General features: G+C 36.2%; 4 protein-coding genes across 4 annotated transcripts in view; 1 reads left to right on the top strand and 3 right to left on the bottom strand.

The window, feature by feature from the left end:
• The window catches only part of LOC134819948 (short transient receptor potential channel 4-like), a 219,816-nt gene that overhangs the window by 161,295 nt on the left and 40,904 nt on the right, over positions 1–17,617 (top strand). The gene's annotated exons all lie outside the window — the stretch shown is intronic.
• The window catches only part of LOC134819850 (WD repeat-containing protein 49-like), a 48,762-nt gene that overhangs the window by 26,105 nt on the left and 5,040 nt on the right, over positions 1–17,617 (bottom strand).
• LOC134820017 (uncharacterized) lies at positions 1,597–7,323 on the bottom strand. Its single transcript, XM_063830192.1, has 7 exons — positions 4,304–7,323; positions 3,979–4,089; positions 3,633–3,782; positions 3,341–3,446; positions 3,048–3,191; positions 2,427–2,577; positions 1,597–2,038 (listed from the first exon to the last, which is right to left on the bottom strand). Exons 1-7 carry the CDS (start codon positions 4,544–4,546, stop codon positions 1,897–1,899), a joined length of 1,047 nt encoding a protein of 348 aa, XP_063686262.1. The 5' UTR covers positions 4,547–7,323; the 3' UTR covers positions 1,597–1,896.
• On the bottom strand, positions 11,812–14,660 carry LOC134820026 (uncharacterized). Its single transcript, XM_063830202.1, has 9 exons — positions 14,401–14,660; positions 14,045–14,131; positions 13,723–13,841; positions 13,320–13,576; positions 12,873–13,008; positions 12,615–12,730; positions 12,383–12,490; positions 12,130–12,255; positions 11,812–12,007 (listed from the first exon to the last, which is right to left on the bottom strand). Exons 1-9 carry the CDS (start codon positions 14,551–14,553, stop codon positions 11,841–11,843), a joined length of 1,269 nt encoding a protein of 422 aa, XP_063686272.1. The 5' UTR covers positions 14,554–14,660; the 3' UTR covers positions 11,812–11,840.

Raw genomic sequence — 17,617 nt, 5'->3', positions numbered from 1 at the left:
CTATTGGGCCGCGCCGCGCATCAAATAATGTTTTTTCGCAAAAAAAATAAAGCAAATTTATCATTTATGGATGTCTGGTTTGTAATTTTTATTTAAAGCAATTTGATAAAGCTTATATTGATATAAATGGTTAAAAACGCCGGCCAAAATCGATCTGAGAGATTTTCAGTCTATAGTACAATATAATGATAGCAATAGTTTAAATTATGTGCCGCTGCAATTAGATTAAATTACTGCAACTTAAAATTGTTTGGAGTTTAAGTATCTTGGGCATTATTGACATACGTTGCATGCCACTTTTCGCGCGCTGATATTTGGTTGTAGGTTTACAACCTACCAGGACGCGGACGCGCGCCGAGTTGGACTCGTCGACGGTCCAATATATGGAACAGATATTTTACGAGTATCACCCATTAAATAATTGGGATACGCAACATGTATCAAGGGCATTATATTATATTTTATGGATTGTTTTAAATCTTTTTATTCTGTAAGATGTGCTAAAATTAAATTTTTAATTGTTTCATTGAAAAAAAAATTTGTTTCATTGAAAGCAGAAAGTTAAAATGTTAATTATGTAAAACGAAAATTACGCGCAAACGAACGTGCATTTATAATATAATTATTAAAAATAGCAACTTCATTTTTGTTAATTTGTACATAAAAAGCCAAAGCCTATTTAATTTTGTAATTTTAATTACAAACTATGACCAAATAATTTTAAAAGAATGTGCCTTCATTTACTGGGCCGCGCTCAGCCTGTCATTTTGTAGGTTTACTACATACAACCTACGAGGACGCGCGCCGAGTTGGACTCCAATATATGGAACAGATATTTTACGAGTATCACCCGTTAATGGTTAACCTGTCATTCCGCTGAATCTATATTATTATGTTAATGAACATAATAGCCTGAGGTCCCCAGGTAAGCCTTCATTTGATAATCTCATGGACGCAAAAAGCTTTGCATGCTGGAAACATAATTGATAATTTAATATCCTGACAAAATTAAATCGTACTAAATCGAATTAAATTTCCGGGTAGCATCTACTCTGATCGATCTCTTTATTGATTTATGATTGGGACTGGGTACAGTGCATGGTGCATCACTGCAGTGACCGGTTGACGTTAACTGCCAAACATGCAAGTGAGAGCTATTTTATAATGTATGGATTATAATAGCTAACAATATTATAATAACTGATAATTTTCGGATTGTTTGAGCTTTAATATGTAATATAGTTTGACTGACCGGCGCGCGCTACTTAACTTCAAAGCTTCGTGAATTAAAAAGCGGCGCGCGCTACTTCGAAACAATTTAAACGAGTATCATCCGTTAAGCTTTAACATTTAATAAAATAAAACAATGCAAATCCAAAAAGGGGAATAAATAATTTATTGCAATAAATTATACATAATTTTCTTGAGAAAATTTTCATTTGACATGGCCTGGACAATGGTGAATGGACATTTGTTTTAATTAATAAATGGAAGGCAGAAGGTTGGTTAAAATGAAATAAAGGGTTGGAGAATTGAGAATACTGCAAGTTCTCAAACAACTAGTTGGACCACGCAGCACGCATTACGGGTCGAAAAGTTATCTCCTCATGTTTCTTTATATATATATAAAATAATACAGTTGTTCTAATAATAATATTTTGGTTCTGCGCTGTCCGAAGGACTCTTAGTCTTTGCTCTTATCTGAGTGATTTCATAAACTACAGTCCACAGTTGATTAGATGTGTTCTTGGACGCTGATTCGGAATCTCCGTCCATGGCATTGACTTTAAGGACCTGGATTTGACAAAAGTAAAGGGACAAAATTCTGAAAAGAAACTAGAACTAACATAGATTTGTCTTGATCGAAGTTCTCAAACAACTGGACCACGTATCTCCTCATGTTTCTCTATAAATGCGTTCTATTATCTCCGGTTCTGCCTGAAGGACTCTTATCCAGGCGGCGTTCTCGTCTTCACAGAAGGTCGTTGAAACTTCGGATATCGTTTCTAAGTTATCCAACAGCCTCCTTTTCTCTTGACTGTAGTGATATCAGGATTTACCATATTGAATTTGGTGTCCTAGTTTTAACGAAATTCTCTATTGATGTAAACTCCGCAAATACATAATGTATGATGATGCAGTGGTGCGTTAAATTGTGAAATACTGGTATATAATAGATGGGAAAAAATATTTTATACAGACTTCTTATTGAATCATTTCGACGATTTGCCATGAAAATTAATTAAAAACTATTGGCAATATAAGACCTGGGTCACCATGCACTGTGTGCTTGAAACTGCAGTGCTCAAAATTCACAAATTAGTTTTAAAACGTGTAATTTCTAAGAAGTGCAACTAACGCTGCGTTTATAATTCGGGTGTCGATGTATTTACCAATACTAGAGCGGGAAATACAGAAGGACCTACTTGGTGAGAGGTATTGGTTCTGGTCTTGGCATCTTGTTCGTAGGTAAGGTAATGTTTGAGAAGTCTCTTCCAACTTGAGATACTAATTTAGCAGAGTGAGACCTTTTCTTCTTTTTGTCACATGTTTTGCAGATTGGACACCGCTTCGTTACTGTGGCGATATATTTGTAAATGAAAATGTCATGAAAGTGTTTAAAAGTTTAATTAATTGTTATGTTTTACTATGAATGTGTACCCGTTTAATATTTTTGCGACAATTTCCGGCAGCCTCAAATTTCTTCTTCTTATTACCCGGTTCCAGTCCGGCAAAATCCGGGAAACCGGAAAATATATTGATATCCGGTCGTTTCCGGTCCGGTAGCTAAAACCTTTGATCGGTCGGTTCCTACAGTGTACAGTGACTGTCGCAATAGAATTATTAGAAATAAAGTTTTATTAAAACCTGCGTTAGAAATAAAGTTTTAATACAACCTGTGTAATAAAGTTTTTACAGAACCTGCGCTAGGGTTGTTAGAAATAAAGTTTTGACAGAACCTGCGTTAGTTTTATAAATAAAACCTGCGTTAGTTTTAATAAAACTCGCGTTAGTTTTAATAAAACCTGCGTTAGTTTTAATAAAACCTGCGTTAGGGTCCATTTTGAGGAGTTTAAGAGTCCTCTGGAGTTCCTTGCCCCACTCCTCAGTCTCACATCTCGATATGAACTGTTGCAGTCCGGGGACCTCCAACATATCCTTGAATATCATTTGTCTGCTCCTTATCACCTCTGCCAAAAACGATTGGAAGTAAAAGACTATAAGGTTCATTATTTAGAATAATGCAGACCTCCGGAGTTAGGTTTTGGTTGTTGCTGTACACCTCGAAGAAATTCTTAGAATATTGGCGGATTTTAACGTTTTAAAAGCCGTAATATACCTAAAATATTGTACGATGTTCGAGGATCTTTGTGAACAATCATGCTCAACACTCTTCTGTTTTGGTCTTGTTTTGTTTCATACGCTAATATTTTCTTAACCTCCTCCTGAAATGATTAGTATGATATAGCTTCGATAATTATTCTATCAGAAAACGTTCTATTAAAATTAGTCGTTAGATGACTGCACCTCATTTCATGATATTTCAGAAACCATTATTATTGCACGTTGGTAATGGTAATGTAAATCTAACGTTGTTTAAATAATGGGTTTCGTGTTTATCAATAGATAACCTGAGTGAGCAGATTTCTCTGAAAAAGCTCCGGTACAACTGAACTACAGTCCAACACCGCCACAAGAACTTCTTTATGTTGCTTTATTTTGTTTTTGATAATGTTTGATGCCTCCTCTTTGGTTTGAATGTAGGGTTGTCTTGCGTACGCCTGCAATATCACGTAGTTAGGTTAATAATAACTAAATTGTTTGGAAAACGTAAGTTACACTTACACACCAGTTCATCTTATCTAGAACAGGGGCAGCCGTTAATTGTGACTGTGTCCTATAAAAGGCTAAAATATTAGATACAATTCCTTCAGGTCTATTTCACAGAAACTTCTGGTTGCATTTTAACGAACTTACCCTGGAGTGAAAGTTGCAGATAGTCTCAACACATCTCGAGTGGAAAGCACTTTTCGGCCTACCAGAGGATTTGGTGGTTATTGGTGCACTTCTACATCTTTCAGGAAATCTCTGAAAGTAGTATTATATGTACATTCCCATGGTCCGAAATATGTATCTTTATCTAGTGCCCCACACATTGCCCCAATAAAATAATGTTCGTTTGTGGTTTGCTCTCCTTCAGAATCCGTTATTAATGAAAATCAACAAAACAACAGACAATTGAGTATTTGATTTATGTGATCAAAAATAAGTTATAAAGATGAATTATTACCATTAATCTTACCTTTGCTCTGGTGACCTCTGTATTCAGATGATTTCCACCCTTGAGTCTTTTCTCCCTCTCTCCTCGTCTCCCGGTGTCCTTGCCTTCTCCACTCGTTGTTGCTGTCCCGGGTCTTGAAGACTTGGCTGTCCCGGGCCGGGATGTCTCGTAGTGTTTCCCAAACTCCGCTCGCCGAAATGCACGTTGGGACTCAGAGAGGTGGAGTCTGTCATACTTCACCTCCGGCGGGGTTGATCTGAACATTTATAACATCTATTACAAACTAACAAAACTTTAGATTAATTGAACTCAGTCAGCAATTTAAATCAACTCCCTAGAAAGTTCAAAGACAATCGTGTGATCGTTCATATTAATATCACCAGATTCCATGGTAGCTGAGTCACCATTTATGTAGTCGGTGTCTTGTGTTTGACTCAGATTACCCAGATAATAAGTCCAGTATGTGAGGGTATAATTCTGCCTATTTGACTAATGCGGGTTTAAAATAAATGCGCCCGAATGTGGGAGACTCAGGCCTCAGCCATGGTTATTTGATTTCCAGCAGCTCAGTTTAACCGTTCAATAATCCGTTTGCTCTAATACTCCAAGAGAAATTGCTGATTTGAATAATGCACATTCGTAAACTTGACATCATTATGATTAAAAGGATGTTTTCTCGACTTCTGATTCTCCTAATGATGACAATATGTGTCGTTAACGCAGATACAGGTACATATTTGTATGAAAAAACCCCTATTTCTAGCTTGATACTCTAGGTTAAAATATTGATGATAAAATGCTGAACTTAAAAAGTATCGCAATTATAGTCAAACATTTAACGGCTATTCTAATAGATATTAGGGAAGGGTTCACTCGACCATGTTTTCAGTAATCTCCAAAGTAGAGCCTTCAACAGTGTCTCAGAGCAGCACAAACGGCAAAGGTTCAGCAGATCTGGCAAATGATAACGATATGAAAACCTTCTCCCACACGGAATGTGCATGGGACACTGATATCTGGTACAAACTGGAGTTTGATACGATCCACTGCTTCTCCGAGGTAGAGATTGTCCAGTCTCACACCGGTGAAAGTAGATATCGTATGCAAGTGTTTATAATAAACACTGAGACTGGGACTGGAAGTCTCTGTGGGATTCTCCAAGTGACCGACGATGTGACGGTTATTGGAAAGACGTACAGGATACCATGTAATCAGAAGTGTGGAAATGTAGTGAAACTGGCTGTACGACATGATGTTGATTCACATGAGGGAAGTCAAGGCATTTCCTACAGGTTTGAGAAAAATAACACTTTAAATTTAATGATTTATCGAATTATTTTTGTGGAACATTTATGTTCAATTACTTCAGAAATTTAGAAGAAAGTTTCCAAAGTTGATATTACTTGCAATAATGAACCATATTTTGTCAGAACTTGCTTGAGACTGAATCTTGAATGGACTAACGACTGCGTTAAGCAAGGTAATATTATTTAATGTCTGTGTAAAGACAAGATGGTTAACAAGTTAGACAATAAGGTCGATATGTAAGAGCGGGATACAAATAACATTGATAGAACCTAGGTTGAGAGAGTCGCTCGAAAAGATCTTTTCTCTCGGACAGTCTCTTGTCTCTGTCACAACTCTCCCAGTACAGGTCCGATATTGGGTCCTTTCCCAACCTCTCGTGCGTGTCCTGTTTGATTGTTTATTGTTATGAGAAAAGGTGTTTTATTCATTCTGGGAGGGAATCAAATGTCATCCTCGCAGTAAAACTTGAAAATAAATTTTGAAATAAAAAAGAGCACGTACGTCATACGTGAGATCTAATCAATTGTTTTGTGAATTATAAAATATCATAATTAACGTTGAGTTTTCTTCAACTTTGATCTATGCCAGAGCCTAAATGGTACATTAGTACCATTGATAGGTTAAACCAATAAAACAAAACTAAGCTGCACAAAAACTTGTCTGATGTGAGTCCTATTTAATCAGGCGTCCAGCATGTTCACTTTCAGAGAGAACAATATAGGTGTTTTAATTTTGAATGGGCGTGGTCTAAAATATTCGAATTTTCAAATTTGACGACGGAATCCTCGAACCAGAAGTTACAGTATGCTATCTGCAAAGCAACAGCTCTCATATATAAAACACGGCAGAGCTATTAAGGCCAACGCATGCCCACTGACTTTTGGCCCACCCTGTAGTAATACTGAAATCTAAATTCCACGCTGGATATTTTCGTGCCGATTTAAAAGTTTGCCTTCCTTCACAGATCTCAAATATCAAGAAGAACCATTGACAGGACAAACCAAAACAACAGAACTAACCTGCAAAAAAACTTGTCTGATGTGCGTCCTATTACTAGTGAAGGAGGAGGGGGTTTTAGCTCGGGGTGGAAGCTGAACCTTCCTCTGACGGTACAAAGGTAGAACCTGAACCATCAGCTCACTTTTTGATATTTTATTGCGTCTTTAAGTGCTACGGAATGCAAAATATGTTATGCAAAGCAAGACAAAGGCAACATTTTAAAATTAGCAAATGCCAAATTCCTCTTATTTGTCAGAAAAACTCGAACAAAAGCTTTTAAACAATTTAGACTAATTGACAAAATCAGATACCATGAACCATCACAAACGATAAGAAAAGTTCCTCATATAACCTGATAGCCTGCAGGGACTAGTGTACCTGCTCAGGTAGCCATAGAAATTTGATCCCAACATTGCGTTAATATGCAATACTAAACTGGTGAACTTGCGAGGAATAACACCAGTCTGCACAAATTTCATGGCAATTCACGTTCATATTAAAGCATGAGCAATGACGCCGAGGGAACTTTTAAATCTTCTATTTATTTGCCGGATTATTTTCATTTGATCTTGTCGATATTATTTTAAAGCTGCAGAACAAATTAAAAACGCTAAAAACGATTGTTTAATAGCGCCGATACTTGAAGTCTAATACTTCAATGGCCGATACTTAACAAACAATGAAATAGCGACAAAACTCCACATGATAACGTTTTAAAAGCTGCACTGCTGAGTGAGCGAGAGAGATAGCGGTGGTGACATTGTCCTGTACCGCACAACAGGCTACTTAATGTTGAATACACGATACAATTACTGCTAAAGGTATATTTCTTAGGTTGCTAGGGTAACGGTAGCTTCAAATCTAATGAAACGTTCCTCATTTTACGTAGTAGCTCAAGGTGGCTCGCTCGCGGGTTAGATTTGATGTGAGGCATGCTCGAGATTTGATTGCTATAAAATGGTTATACGATCTTATGGTTTTTCATCTTTGTGGCTGATAAAAATGTGCCACTGAATCATTTTTCGATAAGAATAGTGTTTTTAAACTGAGACAAATTGTCGAAACTTTTCAAGTCTGAAACGAAGATCAAATAGAATAAAATAAATTAATGTCAAATATTGTTTGACGCAAATAGAAATACAATAGAGTATTGTTGAATGAAATTAAAATCAGTGACCAAGACATGTCTGCGTATTAATGATAGACTAGACGATAAAGGAAATTTAATTGATGCTGGTTAAAGATCATCAAGCAAGAACAATGTCAAAATATGCTCCTAAGTTTCATATTTTGTCTATAACGATATACCGATCTATAATGTCAAATAATGCATTGAAAAAACACGCTCAACAATGCCAACCGTAATTTAATTCTAGTCTCGATGGAATTTAACTATAATTAGCATCTAAATAAGCTTAATATGTCGAATAAATCTAAATTATACTCAAATCAAAAAACAGAAAGCTTTCTGCAGGCACATTCCGAATATTTTAATCATGATCTAATCGCTGATGCTTGAAGAAGCTGAAATAAGCTTGGGCCAGAACTGCACTACGAGCATAACATTTTCACACGTTTTTTGTTGAAGTATTGACTGTCCTAGTAGCCTACTGATATTATTTCAACTGCGTTTTTATTTCTGATAAGCGTATAAGATGATATTCCGGATAAATTGCCACTCGAAAACGAAAAAGGAAATTATATGGTAGGAAAATCTACATCACCGTAAGAAGTTTTTCCTAATAGTCCCAAAAAACAAGTCACATTTTATCACAAATAATTGCATTCGATATGCAAAATATGCAAAATGTAATAATTTATCAATAAATACATTGTTACGTTAACAGTTAATAATTAATTAAGAGTATTCATCGCAATGAAAAATCAAGAATACAACATACATCCATAAGTATTAATTGTTTTTACCCAGTCCAAGTCTGGTAAAGATTATTATTTAATAGAAGGTGAACCAGACTAATTAATGCAGCATCATTATGTAAATATGTATGTTGAATCATTATGTATGTAGGACTTCTAGATCTCCACAAATCTACGCATTTTGAACCTCTCATTAACCCATATAATACCAACAACTCTAAACGTTCGAATTTTTTGATGAAATTTTGTTTCCTAAGCACTGAGGTACCAACTCCGACGGTGCAATAATTATTTTGAAAAAATTTATATTTTTTATAGCTTTTTCGACCCGTACTTTTAAAAGTTCATTGTTGGAGCTTGCGTTTTTGGAACATTGCATCGTACTTTTAAAAGTACATCATATTTGAATGATGTACTTTTAAAAGCACGGGTTTAATAAATAATGTACTTTTAAAAGTACGGGTTTAATGAATAGTGTACTTCTGGAGGTATGTTACTTAATTAAACAGAAACTCTGGGTCAGATAATAAAACTAAAAGCCCTTGTCAGAATGGCTGAATAAAATTTAAACAATACCATACAAAATTTAAGTGGTACACTAAACAAATCATGATGGTGGGAACAGCTATACTTATAAACTACTATCATAATTCCATTTACCAATTTACTAGAATTTTACGAAAATTGTCAGGTTTTGTGCTTTTTACTCTAACTGATGATAAGGCTTAAAACAAAGCCAGACGCTTTTCACAACTTAAAGAATACCTAAAATGGTGAGAATGAGAAGAGAGTAGCAGAAGCTGAGAAAGTTCTAGAGGAACTCAAACAGAAGAGAGTAGCAGAAGCTGAGGGAGTTCTAGAGGAGCAGAAGAGAGTAGCAGAAGCTGAGCGTATTCTAGAGGAGCAGAAGAGAGTAGCAGAAGCTGAGAGAGTTCTAGAGGAGCATAAGAGAGTAGTAGAAGCTGAGAGAGTTCTAGAGGAACAGAAGAGAGTAGCAGAAGCTGAGAGAGTTCTAGAGGAACAGAAGAGAGAAGCAGAAGCTGAGAGAGTTCTAGAGGAGCAGAAGAGAGTAGGAGAAGCTGAGAGAGTTCTAGAGGAGCAGAAGATAGTAGCAGAAGCTGAGAGAGTTCTAGAGGAGCAAAAGAGAGTAGCAGAAGCTGAGAGAGTTCTAGAGGAGCAGAAGAAGGTAGCAGAAGCTGAGCGTATTCTAGAGGAACAGAAGAGAGTAGCAGAGGTGGAGAGAGTTCTAGAGGAGCAGAAGATAGTAGTAGAAGCTGAGAGAGTTCTAGAGAAACAGAAGAGAGTAGCAGAAGCTGAGAGAGTTCTAGAGGAACAGAAGAGAGTAGCAGAAGCTGAGAGAGTTCTAGAGGAACAGAAGAGAGTAGCAGAAGCTGAGAGAGTTCTAGAGGAACAGAAGAGAGTAGCAGAAGCTGAGAGAGTTCTAGAGGAGCAGAAGAAGGTAGCAGAAGCTGAGCGTATTCTAGAGGAACAGAAGAGAGTAGCAGAGGTGGAGAGAGTTCTAGAGGAGCAGAAGAGAGTAGCAGAAGCTAAGCGTATTCTAGAGGAACAGAAGAGAGTAGCAGAAGCTGAGCGTATTCTAGAGGAACAGAAGAGAGTAGCAGAAGCTGAGAGAGTTCTAGAGGAACAGAAGAGAGTAGCAGAAGCTGAGAAAGTTCTAGAGGAGCAAGAGAGAGTAGCAGAAGCTGAGAAAGTTCTAGAGGAGCAGGAGAGAGTAGCAGAAGCTGAGCGTATTCTAGAGGAACAGAAGAGAGTAGCAGAAGCTTTGAGAGTTCTAGAGGAACAGAAGAGAGTAGCAGAAGCTGAGACAATTCTAGAGGAACAGAAGAGAGTAGCAGAGGCTGAGACAATTCTAGAGGAGCAGAACAACTCAGCTGAGGAAATGCATAGACTACAAGGAAAGGAATCTTATGTTGGACCAGCAGATTGCTGATGGCACACAATCATGTCAGTATTTGATAGTAAATATACATCGGGATTAGGAAACCAGTTACAAGATCTAGGATTGTAAACATTAAGCGGGGGAGGGGGGATCAGGTACCAAGTGCCGTACGTGACGTCGACTAAGTGCAACTTTGGAATTTACAAAAAAGACCCACCCACCCCCTTCGCGGTACTAACTGTTTTTTTTTCGGATAATATTTAGGACACCCACCCCTTTTGCGGTACTAACTGTTGAGAAATCACGGTACTGACTGTGTCTTGGTATATAAAATAAGATACCCACCCATAAATTGCTTTAAACAGTTCATTAAACATTGGGAAATGGGCAAATTATACCCACTATTTAGTAGGGGTTTTGTTTTCAATGCAGTCGAATTAAATAAAAAGTTACAAAAAAAGGAAACAAAATAAAAAAACCCAAAAAAAAGGAAAAAAAACCTCAAAACCAAAAACAAACCATTCCCAATATTGAAATTTGAGGTAAAATGGATATTTTGGGGTTGGACACCCCCTTAGTACCTTGTACTAACTGATTTTCTGGGAAATGAGCAGCAGACCCACCACTTAGTACAAATGTACTAACTGTGTTTGGAAGAAAATATGACCCACCCCCCCCCCCCCCCCAACGTCACGTACGATTCTGACCTTATGATCCCCCCACCCCCGCATTAACTCATTAAGAAAGAGTATATTGAAGGCCGCTCTGGAAGACGTGGAATAACCGAGTGAAAACGTGGATCCTTCAAGATCGACTAAATCCCAGAAGTAACAACAACAAGTTTTTGTTGTGACTTCCGTTCTGATTCAGAACAATTTACCTACCATTACAGTCTTACCGACATTAATCATACCAGCACACATTGTGTTGTCTATATAAACCTGTACTTTGAAAAGTACATTTTTCTTGAAACCTGTCCTTTTAAAAGTACATCATTCGAAGATAATGTACTTTTAAAAGTACGTACTTTTGAAAGTACATCATTGTCTAGAATGATGTACTTTTAAAAGTACACCCAATTTACATCTCAATTAGAGACAATTTATGATTTTTATCTCGCCCCACATTATTGCCTATTTATTGCACAATCGTTTAGGCAATATTAAAAAACCAAATTTGGGATCCATCAAAGTTGGAGAATTGGCTGGTGGTACCGAGAATTTACCTTTTTTCAAAGTACCATTTTTGACCACCTTTGCCAACATCCTATAAATTTCTTGCTTTTTTTAACCATCTGGTTAGGGTGTTAAAATCATCAGCAGACTTTTTCTAACCTAATGCAAAAAACTGTATCAAAAAATATTTGTCATGAGACAAGTTAGGTCACTGTTTATGAACCGTACTTTTAAAAGTACCGTGGAAGAATATGGGTTAAGATCTCGATCGTCATAAGTAATTTGTTGAGTAACCAATCTAAAATACATTTTCTGTAGAGTTGTTCTCACTGCACACTCCGCAGGTCCGTGGACATGCCTTTCTCCAATCCTTCCTTCTGCATTTCCTCTTCTTCTTATATTTCTTCTTGATTCTATCCAAACTTGTGCAATCGAACGTGGTTCCGTCTTCACAGTCCGACACATCTGGCGGTGATTACATCAGTTATTTCATCTTGTTTCAACGAAAATTTCGAGCAGTAATTTTTTACTGGTGAGATCATACTAGCTTGTGTATATTGTATAGTTGAATTATTATAATAACTTACCAACAGGTTCTAGTTCACAAAGTTTGCAAGTCTTCCAGCAGAATGGTCTCATTGGATCCTTCAAGTCTTTGCAAATGTTCTCATCACACTTAATGTACCCGTCTTGAATGTCATCTTCACAAGGATCTACAGTTGAAATTAATTACAATTGATTCAATCTATATCATGCTATATATTAAATTTATTTGAATCTCGTCGAGAAATACTGAAATAGCTTGAGTACTCATAAAACAATAGAGAATTTGTGACTAACCACAATGGCCACAAGTTTTTAAACAGTGTGGTTTAAATTCGTCGAGTTGGCAGTACTTTTCTGGATTTCTTTTACAAATTGCGTGATTATCTTTACAATTCTTCATGCCTGAAATAAAACAGCTCAAAATAAAACAGATTTAAATTTTAAATCAGTCAGTAAGTGTGTTAAAATTTTTAATGGCAAGAACAATCTGTGATGGGTCTCTAAGATAACAAATGTCCAATCATACCAGGCTTATAAAGATTCTGCAGTTTACTGATATCATCACTTCCTAATTCCAGACGGTCGTGCATCCTTCTCCCACTAAAATCCCAAAACATCGCATCCTCTTTTTTGTTCGTGTGACTGATAAAAATCGTCATTTCTCAAATCTCATTAAAAAAATACAATTTGTTTGTGATAAGAATCACTTGAATTATAATTGTAAGTTTATTTAACTCCTCTATTATATTCAAGTTTTAACAAATATATCGTTTGTGTGACCTACCTCAATCCCAAGGAATGGCCGAACTCGTGCAAGGCAATAGAATACAGATTAGGTTTCAAAACATCTCCCTCCTTCAATTCTTCATCTTGGTAGCTCCTCTCCGCCCACGTCATCAACTCGTTGAAATGAACATTACCTGAGATGTCCATTATTTATCATCATTTAAAAGAAGTAAGTGAAATTGTTCAACACTTGGAATTTATTTGGCATGAAACGGAGAATTTATGTCGGTTCATGCAATTTGTAATAAAGGAAGATAGTATAAAGTATTGCAATCTATTTTCAATACCTCTATCGAGTCTTATAATGCAACAAGACAAAATTTGTAGGTTTACTAAACCTGGTTTAGAACCTACCAAGACGTGCACCGAGTTGAACTCGTCGACGGTATTTGAAACGAATACAATTACATATTTTACGAATATCGCCCGTTAAGATAAAACATACCAAAAAAATGAGCGTGAGCGTAGACAGCATCACATTCCTCCCCGAAATCCTCCTCAATAGGATTAGGAGTCTTGCCACGGTGCTTGAAGTGGCTGCACGGTTCAAAGCTAACCATTATGTCGATACCATCATTATCCAGTTCTCTGACTTGAACGAGTTCGTCCATTACATCTTTGATTTCATTGCTGAATTCTTCTTCGGTGTTCATGTTGTAATCCACTTCGTTTGTTTTCTCCAAATCATCAACGTTTACAAGCCTATAGAGGGTGACTTATAATTTAATAATTATCAATTAGATTGAAAATACGGGTGAAAGTTATGAAAAATATATGCTTAATAGCTATCGAATCTCAAAAACCATATGAAACATAAATTTTCTGAATCTTTCGAAGCATACTCTTACAAAATATTGGCATTCGGGACTTTATTCCAAGTTTGAGCTGCTTCATCAATTAGCTTCTTGATAGTGGTTTGACTTATCTCAGTGCATCTCGGAAAGTTGTCAATCTTGTAAAACACTTTCTGAAGAGGTATACATTAATCATTATACAATTTTAAATGTACAGACAACTAAGCATCTACTATTAAGGGTGCTGTTAATTTGATACGGACGCAAAATAATGAGCCTAGGATTTTGAACGCCAATTAGTAATTAATTAATTCTGTTTCAATTTTTTAGATTGAAAAGTAAATTATCAGTAATATAGCCACTCCCTCTCACCTACCCGTCCATTCCAGTTTCTTTGCTTGTTCAAAGCTCCTATTTCCTCTTCTATCTCATGAGCCGTTAGTACTTTTTCCGGCATCACGCCCTGAATAATATGAGCAAATATATATCAGTCTGCTATCTGCATTACCAAATACCAAATATAAACCAATATCTCTAAGAAAACAGTTTTTACTTTTGTTGACCAAAACCCAAAATTGGGTAGGTTGGAACGTCGCCAGTTTCTCTTTTTTCCAAACAAAAGAAAATGATATTAATTTTGATTACCGTTCCCGGACTTAAACGCAAAATGATACCGAGCGAATAATCGGTCGCAGATCGCTTTTCCAACTGTGAGTTTTGAACATTTCTCACCTTCACAAAACATTCATCATTTTTCTTGAAAAGTAGCGGTTTAGTGCTACTTTTACTATGAGCACCAACATGTTTCACTTTAGAATGGGCGCTTGTACTTCTAACTGGCATTCCACAGGACATGATGGTGAGCAAACACAAAATTGGTTTCATTCTCTCGTCTGTACGCACGGTTGATCTGCTATTTTAAACACCTAACAAAATCAGTAAATAGCGATTAATAATCAGGGTTTAGTTAATAATCAGGGAAAATTTAGTCGAGAATTCATTAAGATACCGTTATTCGTAGGATTAGGACTACGTTAGATAAGAGGAGAAACGTGAATATAGTCAGAGTCTGAACAAAATAACATATACGTTCGCAATTATAAGGCTCCAGAAAAACGCAAAGAAAATATGTTATTAGAACCATAGTTTGGGTAAACACTCGACTCCATATTATAGTGCTGACTGCTGATTCTATGGACTGTTGAATTTCACAAAACGTTCAGGAAGGTAAAAAAAAGCACTTGAAAAAATAACTGATAGAAAACGTCTTGAAACTTTATTAAAATCAGTTGATAGCAGTTAAGAATTACACAGAATTACATACACAGAATCAGACTTCAGGTACGCATATCTCTTTTGAGGTCCTTATTAGTTAATATTTTGAACGCAAAACGTTTATCAGTAAATATATTATGTGTTCAAAATAAGTATGTTTATCAGAAAATTTCATGCTGTTATTTTTCTTAACTTCAGATGGAGTTCAAAAAGCAAAACAAAGTGGCAGCAGCAATTGTGATAGACTCGTGATCAGGGGTGTAGGAAACCCCTACTCGTGATATCATCACCAACTAAAATCCTAGAATATTGATAAATTCGAATAGTTGCAGTTTATTTTGACTTTGAAAGCCTTTATTTGTGATACTATTTGTGATGTTATATTCTTTAAATTTCAAAAGTTTGTGAAGATATAACCTAAGGATGGCAATATTAACGGCGAGGCTGATTAAAAGAACAACATAGAGTATATTAAAGGACAAAATTCTTAAAACAAAGGTCAACAGAACAAACATAATATGTGTAAACTGCTCATTTTCAAAGCATATTTTGTTGCCTTCGGCTAACCCTTGATAGTGATAAATGTAATATAACATCAATTAAAACAGCATACTATGGATAATAAAACAATTACATTAATTATTCCAAGAAATTAAAGAGATACACTGTTTAATAAGATTAACGCTAATAGATAACATACTATTTGCAAATGTATTAGTACTACTGAAAGTACATGTGTAATTCCCGTTAGCCATTTGGTATTGTTCATCATTTTAATTTCAACCTTCGGTGTTGTTATTAACTACTATTACAACTAGTATTAGCAATAAGCATTGTAAAATATCATCGTTTTGGGATTATTAAATTTTCAATTCTCTGCCTTAACAGATAACTTCTACTATCGATGTGGCTTACGCGGCCAGTGGCGTATCGTTGCATGTTGGCGGCCTGCACTGCTTTATACTGCCACGCCGATAATTTCCCAATTTATGAGCTAGAGTTTTACCGCCTTCCTATAGAGCTATAACTATACCCTCATTTATTTACCCCTCGCTTATTTACACACATTCAAGTTCCCTTTTAATTTAAGAATAAACATTCCGATTCATCGCCCCGCCGCGGCAAAGTAATTCCTTTGACATACCTTGGTGAGCAACACAATTGTACAACCTAATCCTCGCCGCCTCGCATTCCTGTGCTGCATAGCCTGGAACTTATTCAGCTCTCACCTGCATTAGTCTAACAGGAACATAAATCAGAAAGGTAAGAAAGACCTCGCGAAACGCCAATACACATACGATCTATAAACGATCAGGGCTGATCATAGTTGTAAAGTGGAGATCTTGGTACAAGGACACGATCAGTATCATACTTAACGATTACGTTTACACTTTACAACCACGTTTTTTCCAGTTTAGCAACCAACTATGCCATGTGGAACGGAATAAAACAACTCGTCAAAAATATATTTAGTTATTTACATTTAGTTGCGGAGACGAATTAATTTATCATTAAAAATTTATAAACGACCCGCTCCTTCGTTTCCATCAGTTAAAATACAACATTCAATCAAACAGAATATAACTAACAACTAATTTAAGAGGTACCAGGTGCCTTACAATTAACTTATTAAGTATAAGTAACGAGCTGGTACAGTTTATTTTAAAACTTGGCCGCTCTTTCTTTGTTGACCAATAAACTTTCTTCCGACCATTTGACGCATCCTCTGATAAATATTTGAAAGACATGTTGAGAAATTGTTTTATAAAATTCTTACAGCACTTGATTTATGTTTATACTTCATATTAATATCTTTATAATGATTATTGAAGTTAGTATGTATTTTTCCTAGCAGTAGCACGGCTCATGGCAAAGGCTAGGTTGTCCTTACTCTTTAGGGGAGATGTTAGGATTCGTCAAGCTTTACAAGGTTAGTTGTCATGGTTACCGGTTAACAAGAACTTGGCGGGAACAAACCAGTTATACTCTCATCTTCAATAAAGCAGCTGCTGTGAAATAATTGAAAAGAATACGATCAATATGAGTACTGATTCCAAGAGTATTTAAACATCAGAATAAAATGGTGTGGCTGCCAAGGTGTGACTGCCAAACAGCAGCGCTGCACGAAAAGGAATAGCTCCTATGTTATAGGACATCTCAAGCCCAAAATTCATCCCAAGCTTATAAACCATACCACGGACTGTGGGACCCACGGTACAACAGCAAACTTAATGTAATGTCTCAAACTTATTATTCAAAGCTTCTTCCTGCTGTACAATAATGAAAGGTAACAAGTACAATGGCGGAATAGTTACAGGAGTGTCACAGCGATAACATTAAGCAATTTTAATGGGCTTTTGTTTTTGATACATTCCTTTACGAATTGGAGAGAAATGAAGATATCAAGTTATAACTGGAAATTAAAAAGATTCCTAAACAATAAAAATTGCGCTATCATACCACTAAGACAGTGACGACATAAATAAGTCTGGCACGTGAGTCTTCTCTCAGCGGCAATGAATGTTGTAGAAATGAAAGTGGATTCCTAGTGGTAAATCCGGCTTCGATAAGTCTCGGTGAGTCGTTAAACTGCATTAACATACAACATGTGGTAAAATCGTTATTCACTTCATTGTGATCATAAAGTGGAGAAGAAAAATAAAATTAAAAAAGT

The sequence above is a fragment of the Bolinopsis microptera genome, chromosome 8 (assembly GCF_026151205.1).
Source record: "Bolinopsis microptera isolate Bmic1 chromosome 8, MBARI_Bmic_1.0, whole genome shotgun sequence".
Taxonomy (NCBI): Eukaryota; Metazoa; Ctenophora; class Tentaculata; order Lobata; family Bolinopsidae; genus Bolinopsis; species Bolinopsis microptera.
The sequence above is the reverse complement of the archived record's forward strand: the minus strand, read 5'-3'. Positions and strand labels throughout refer to the sequence as shown.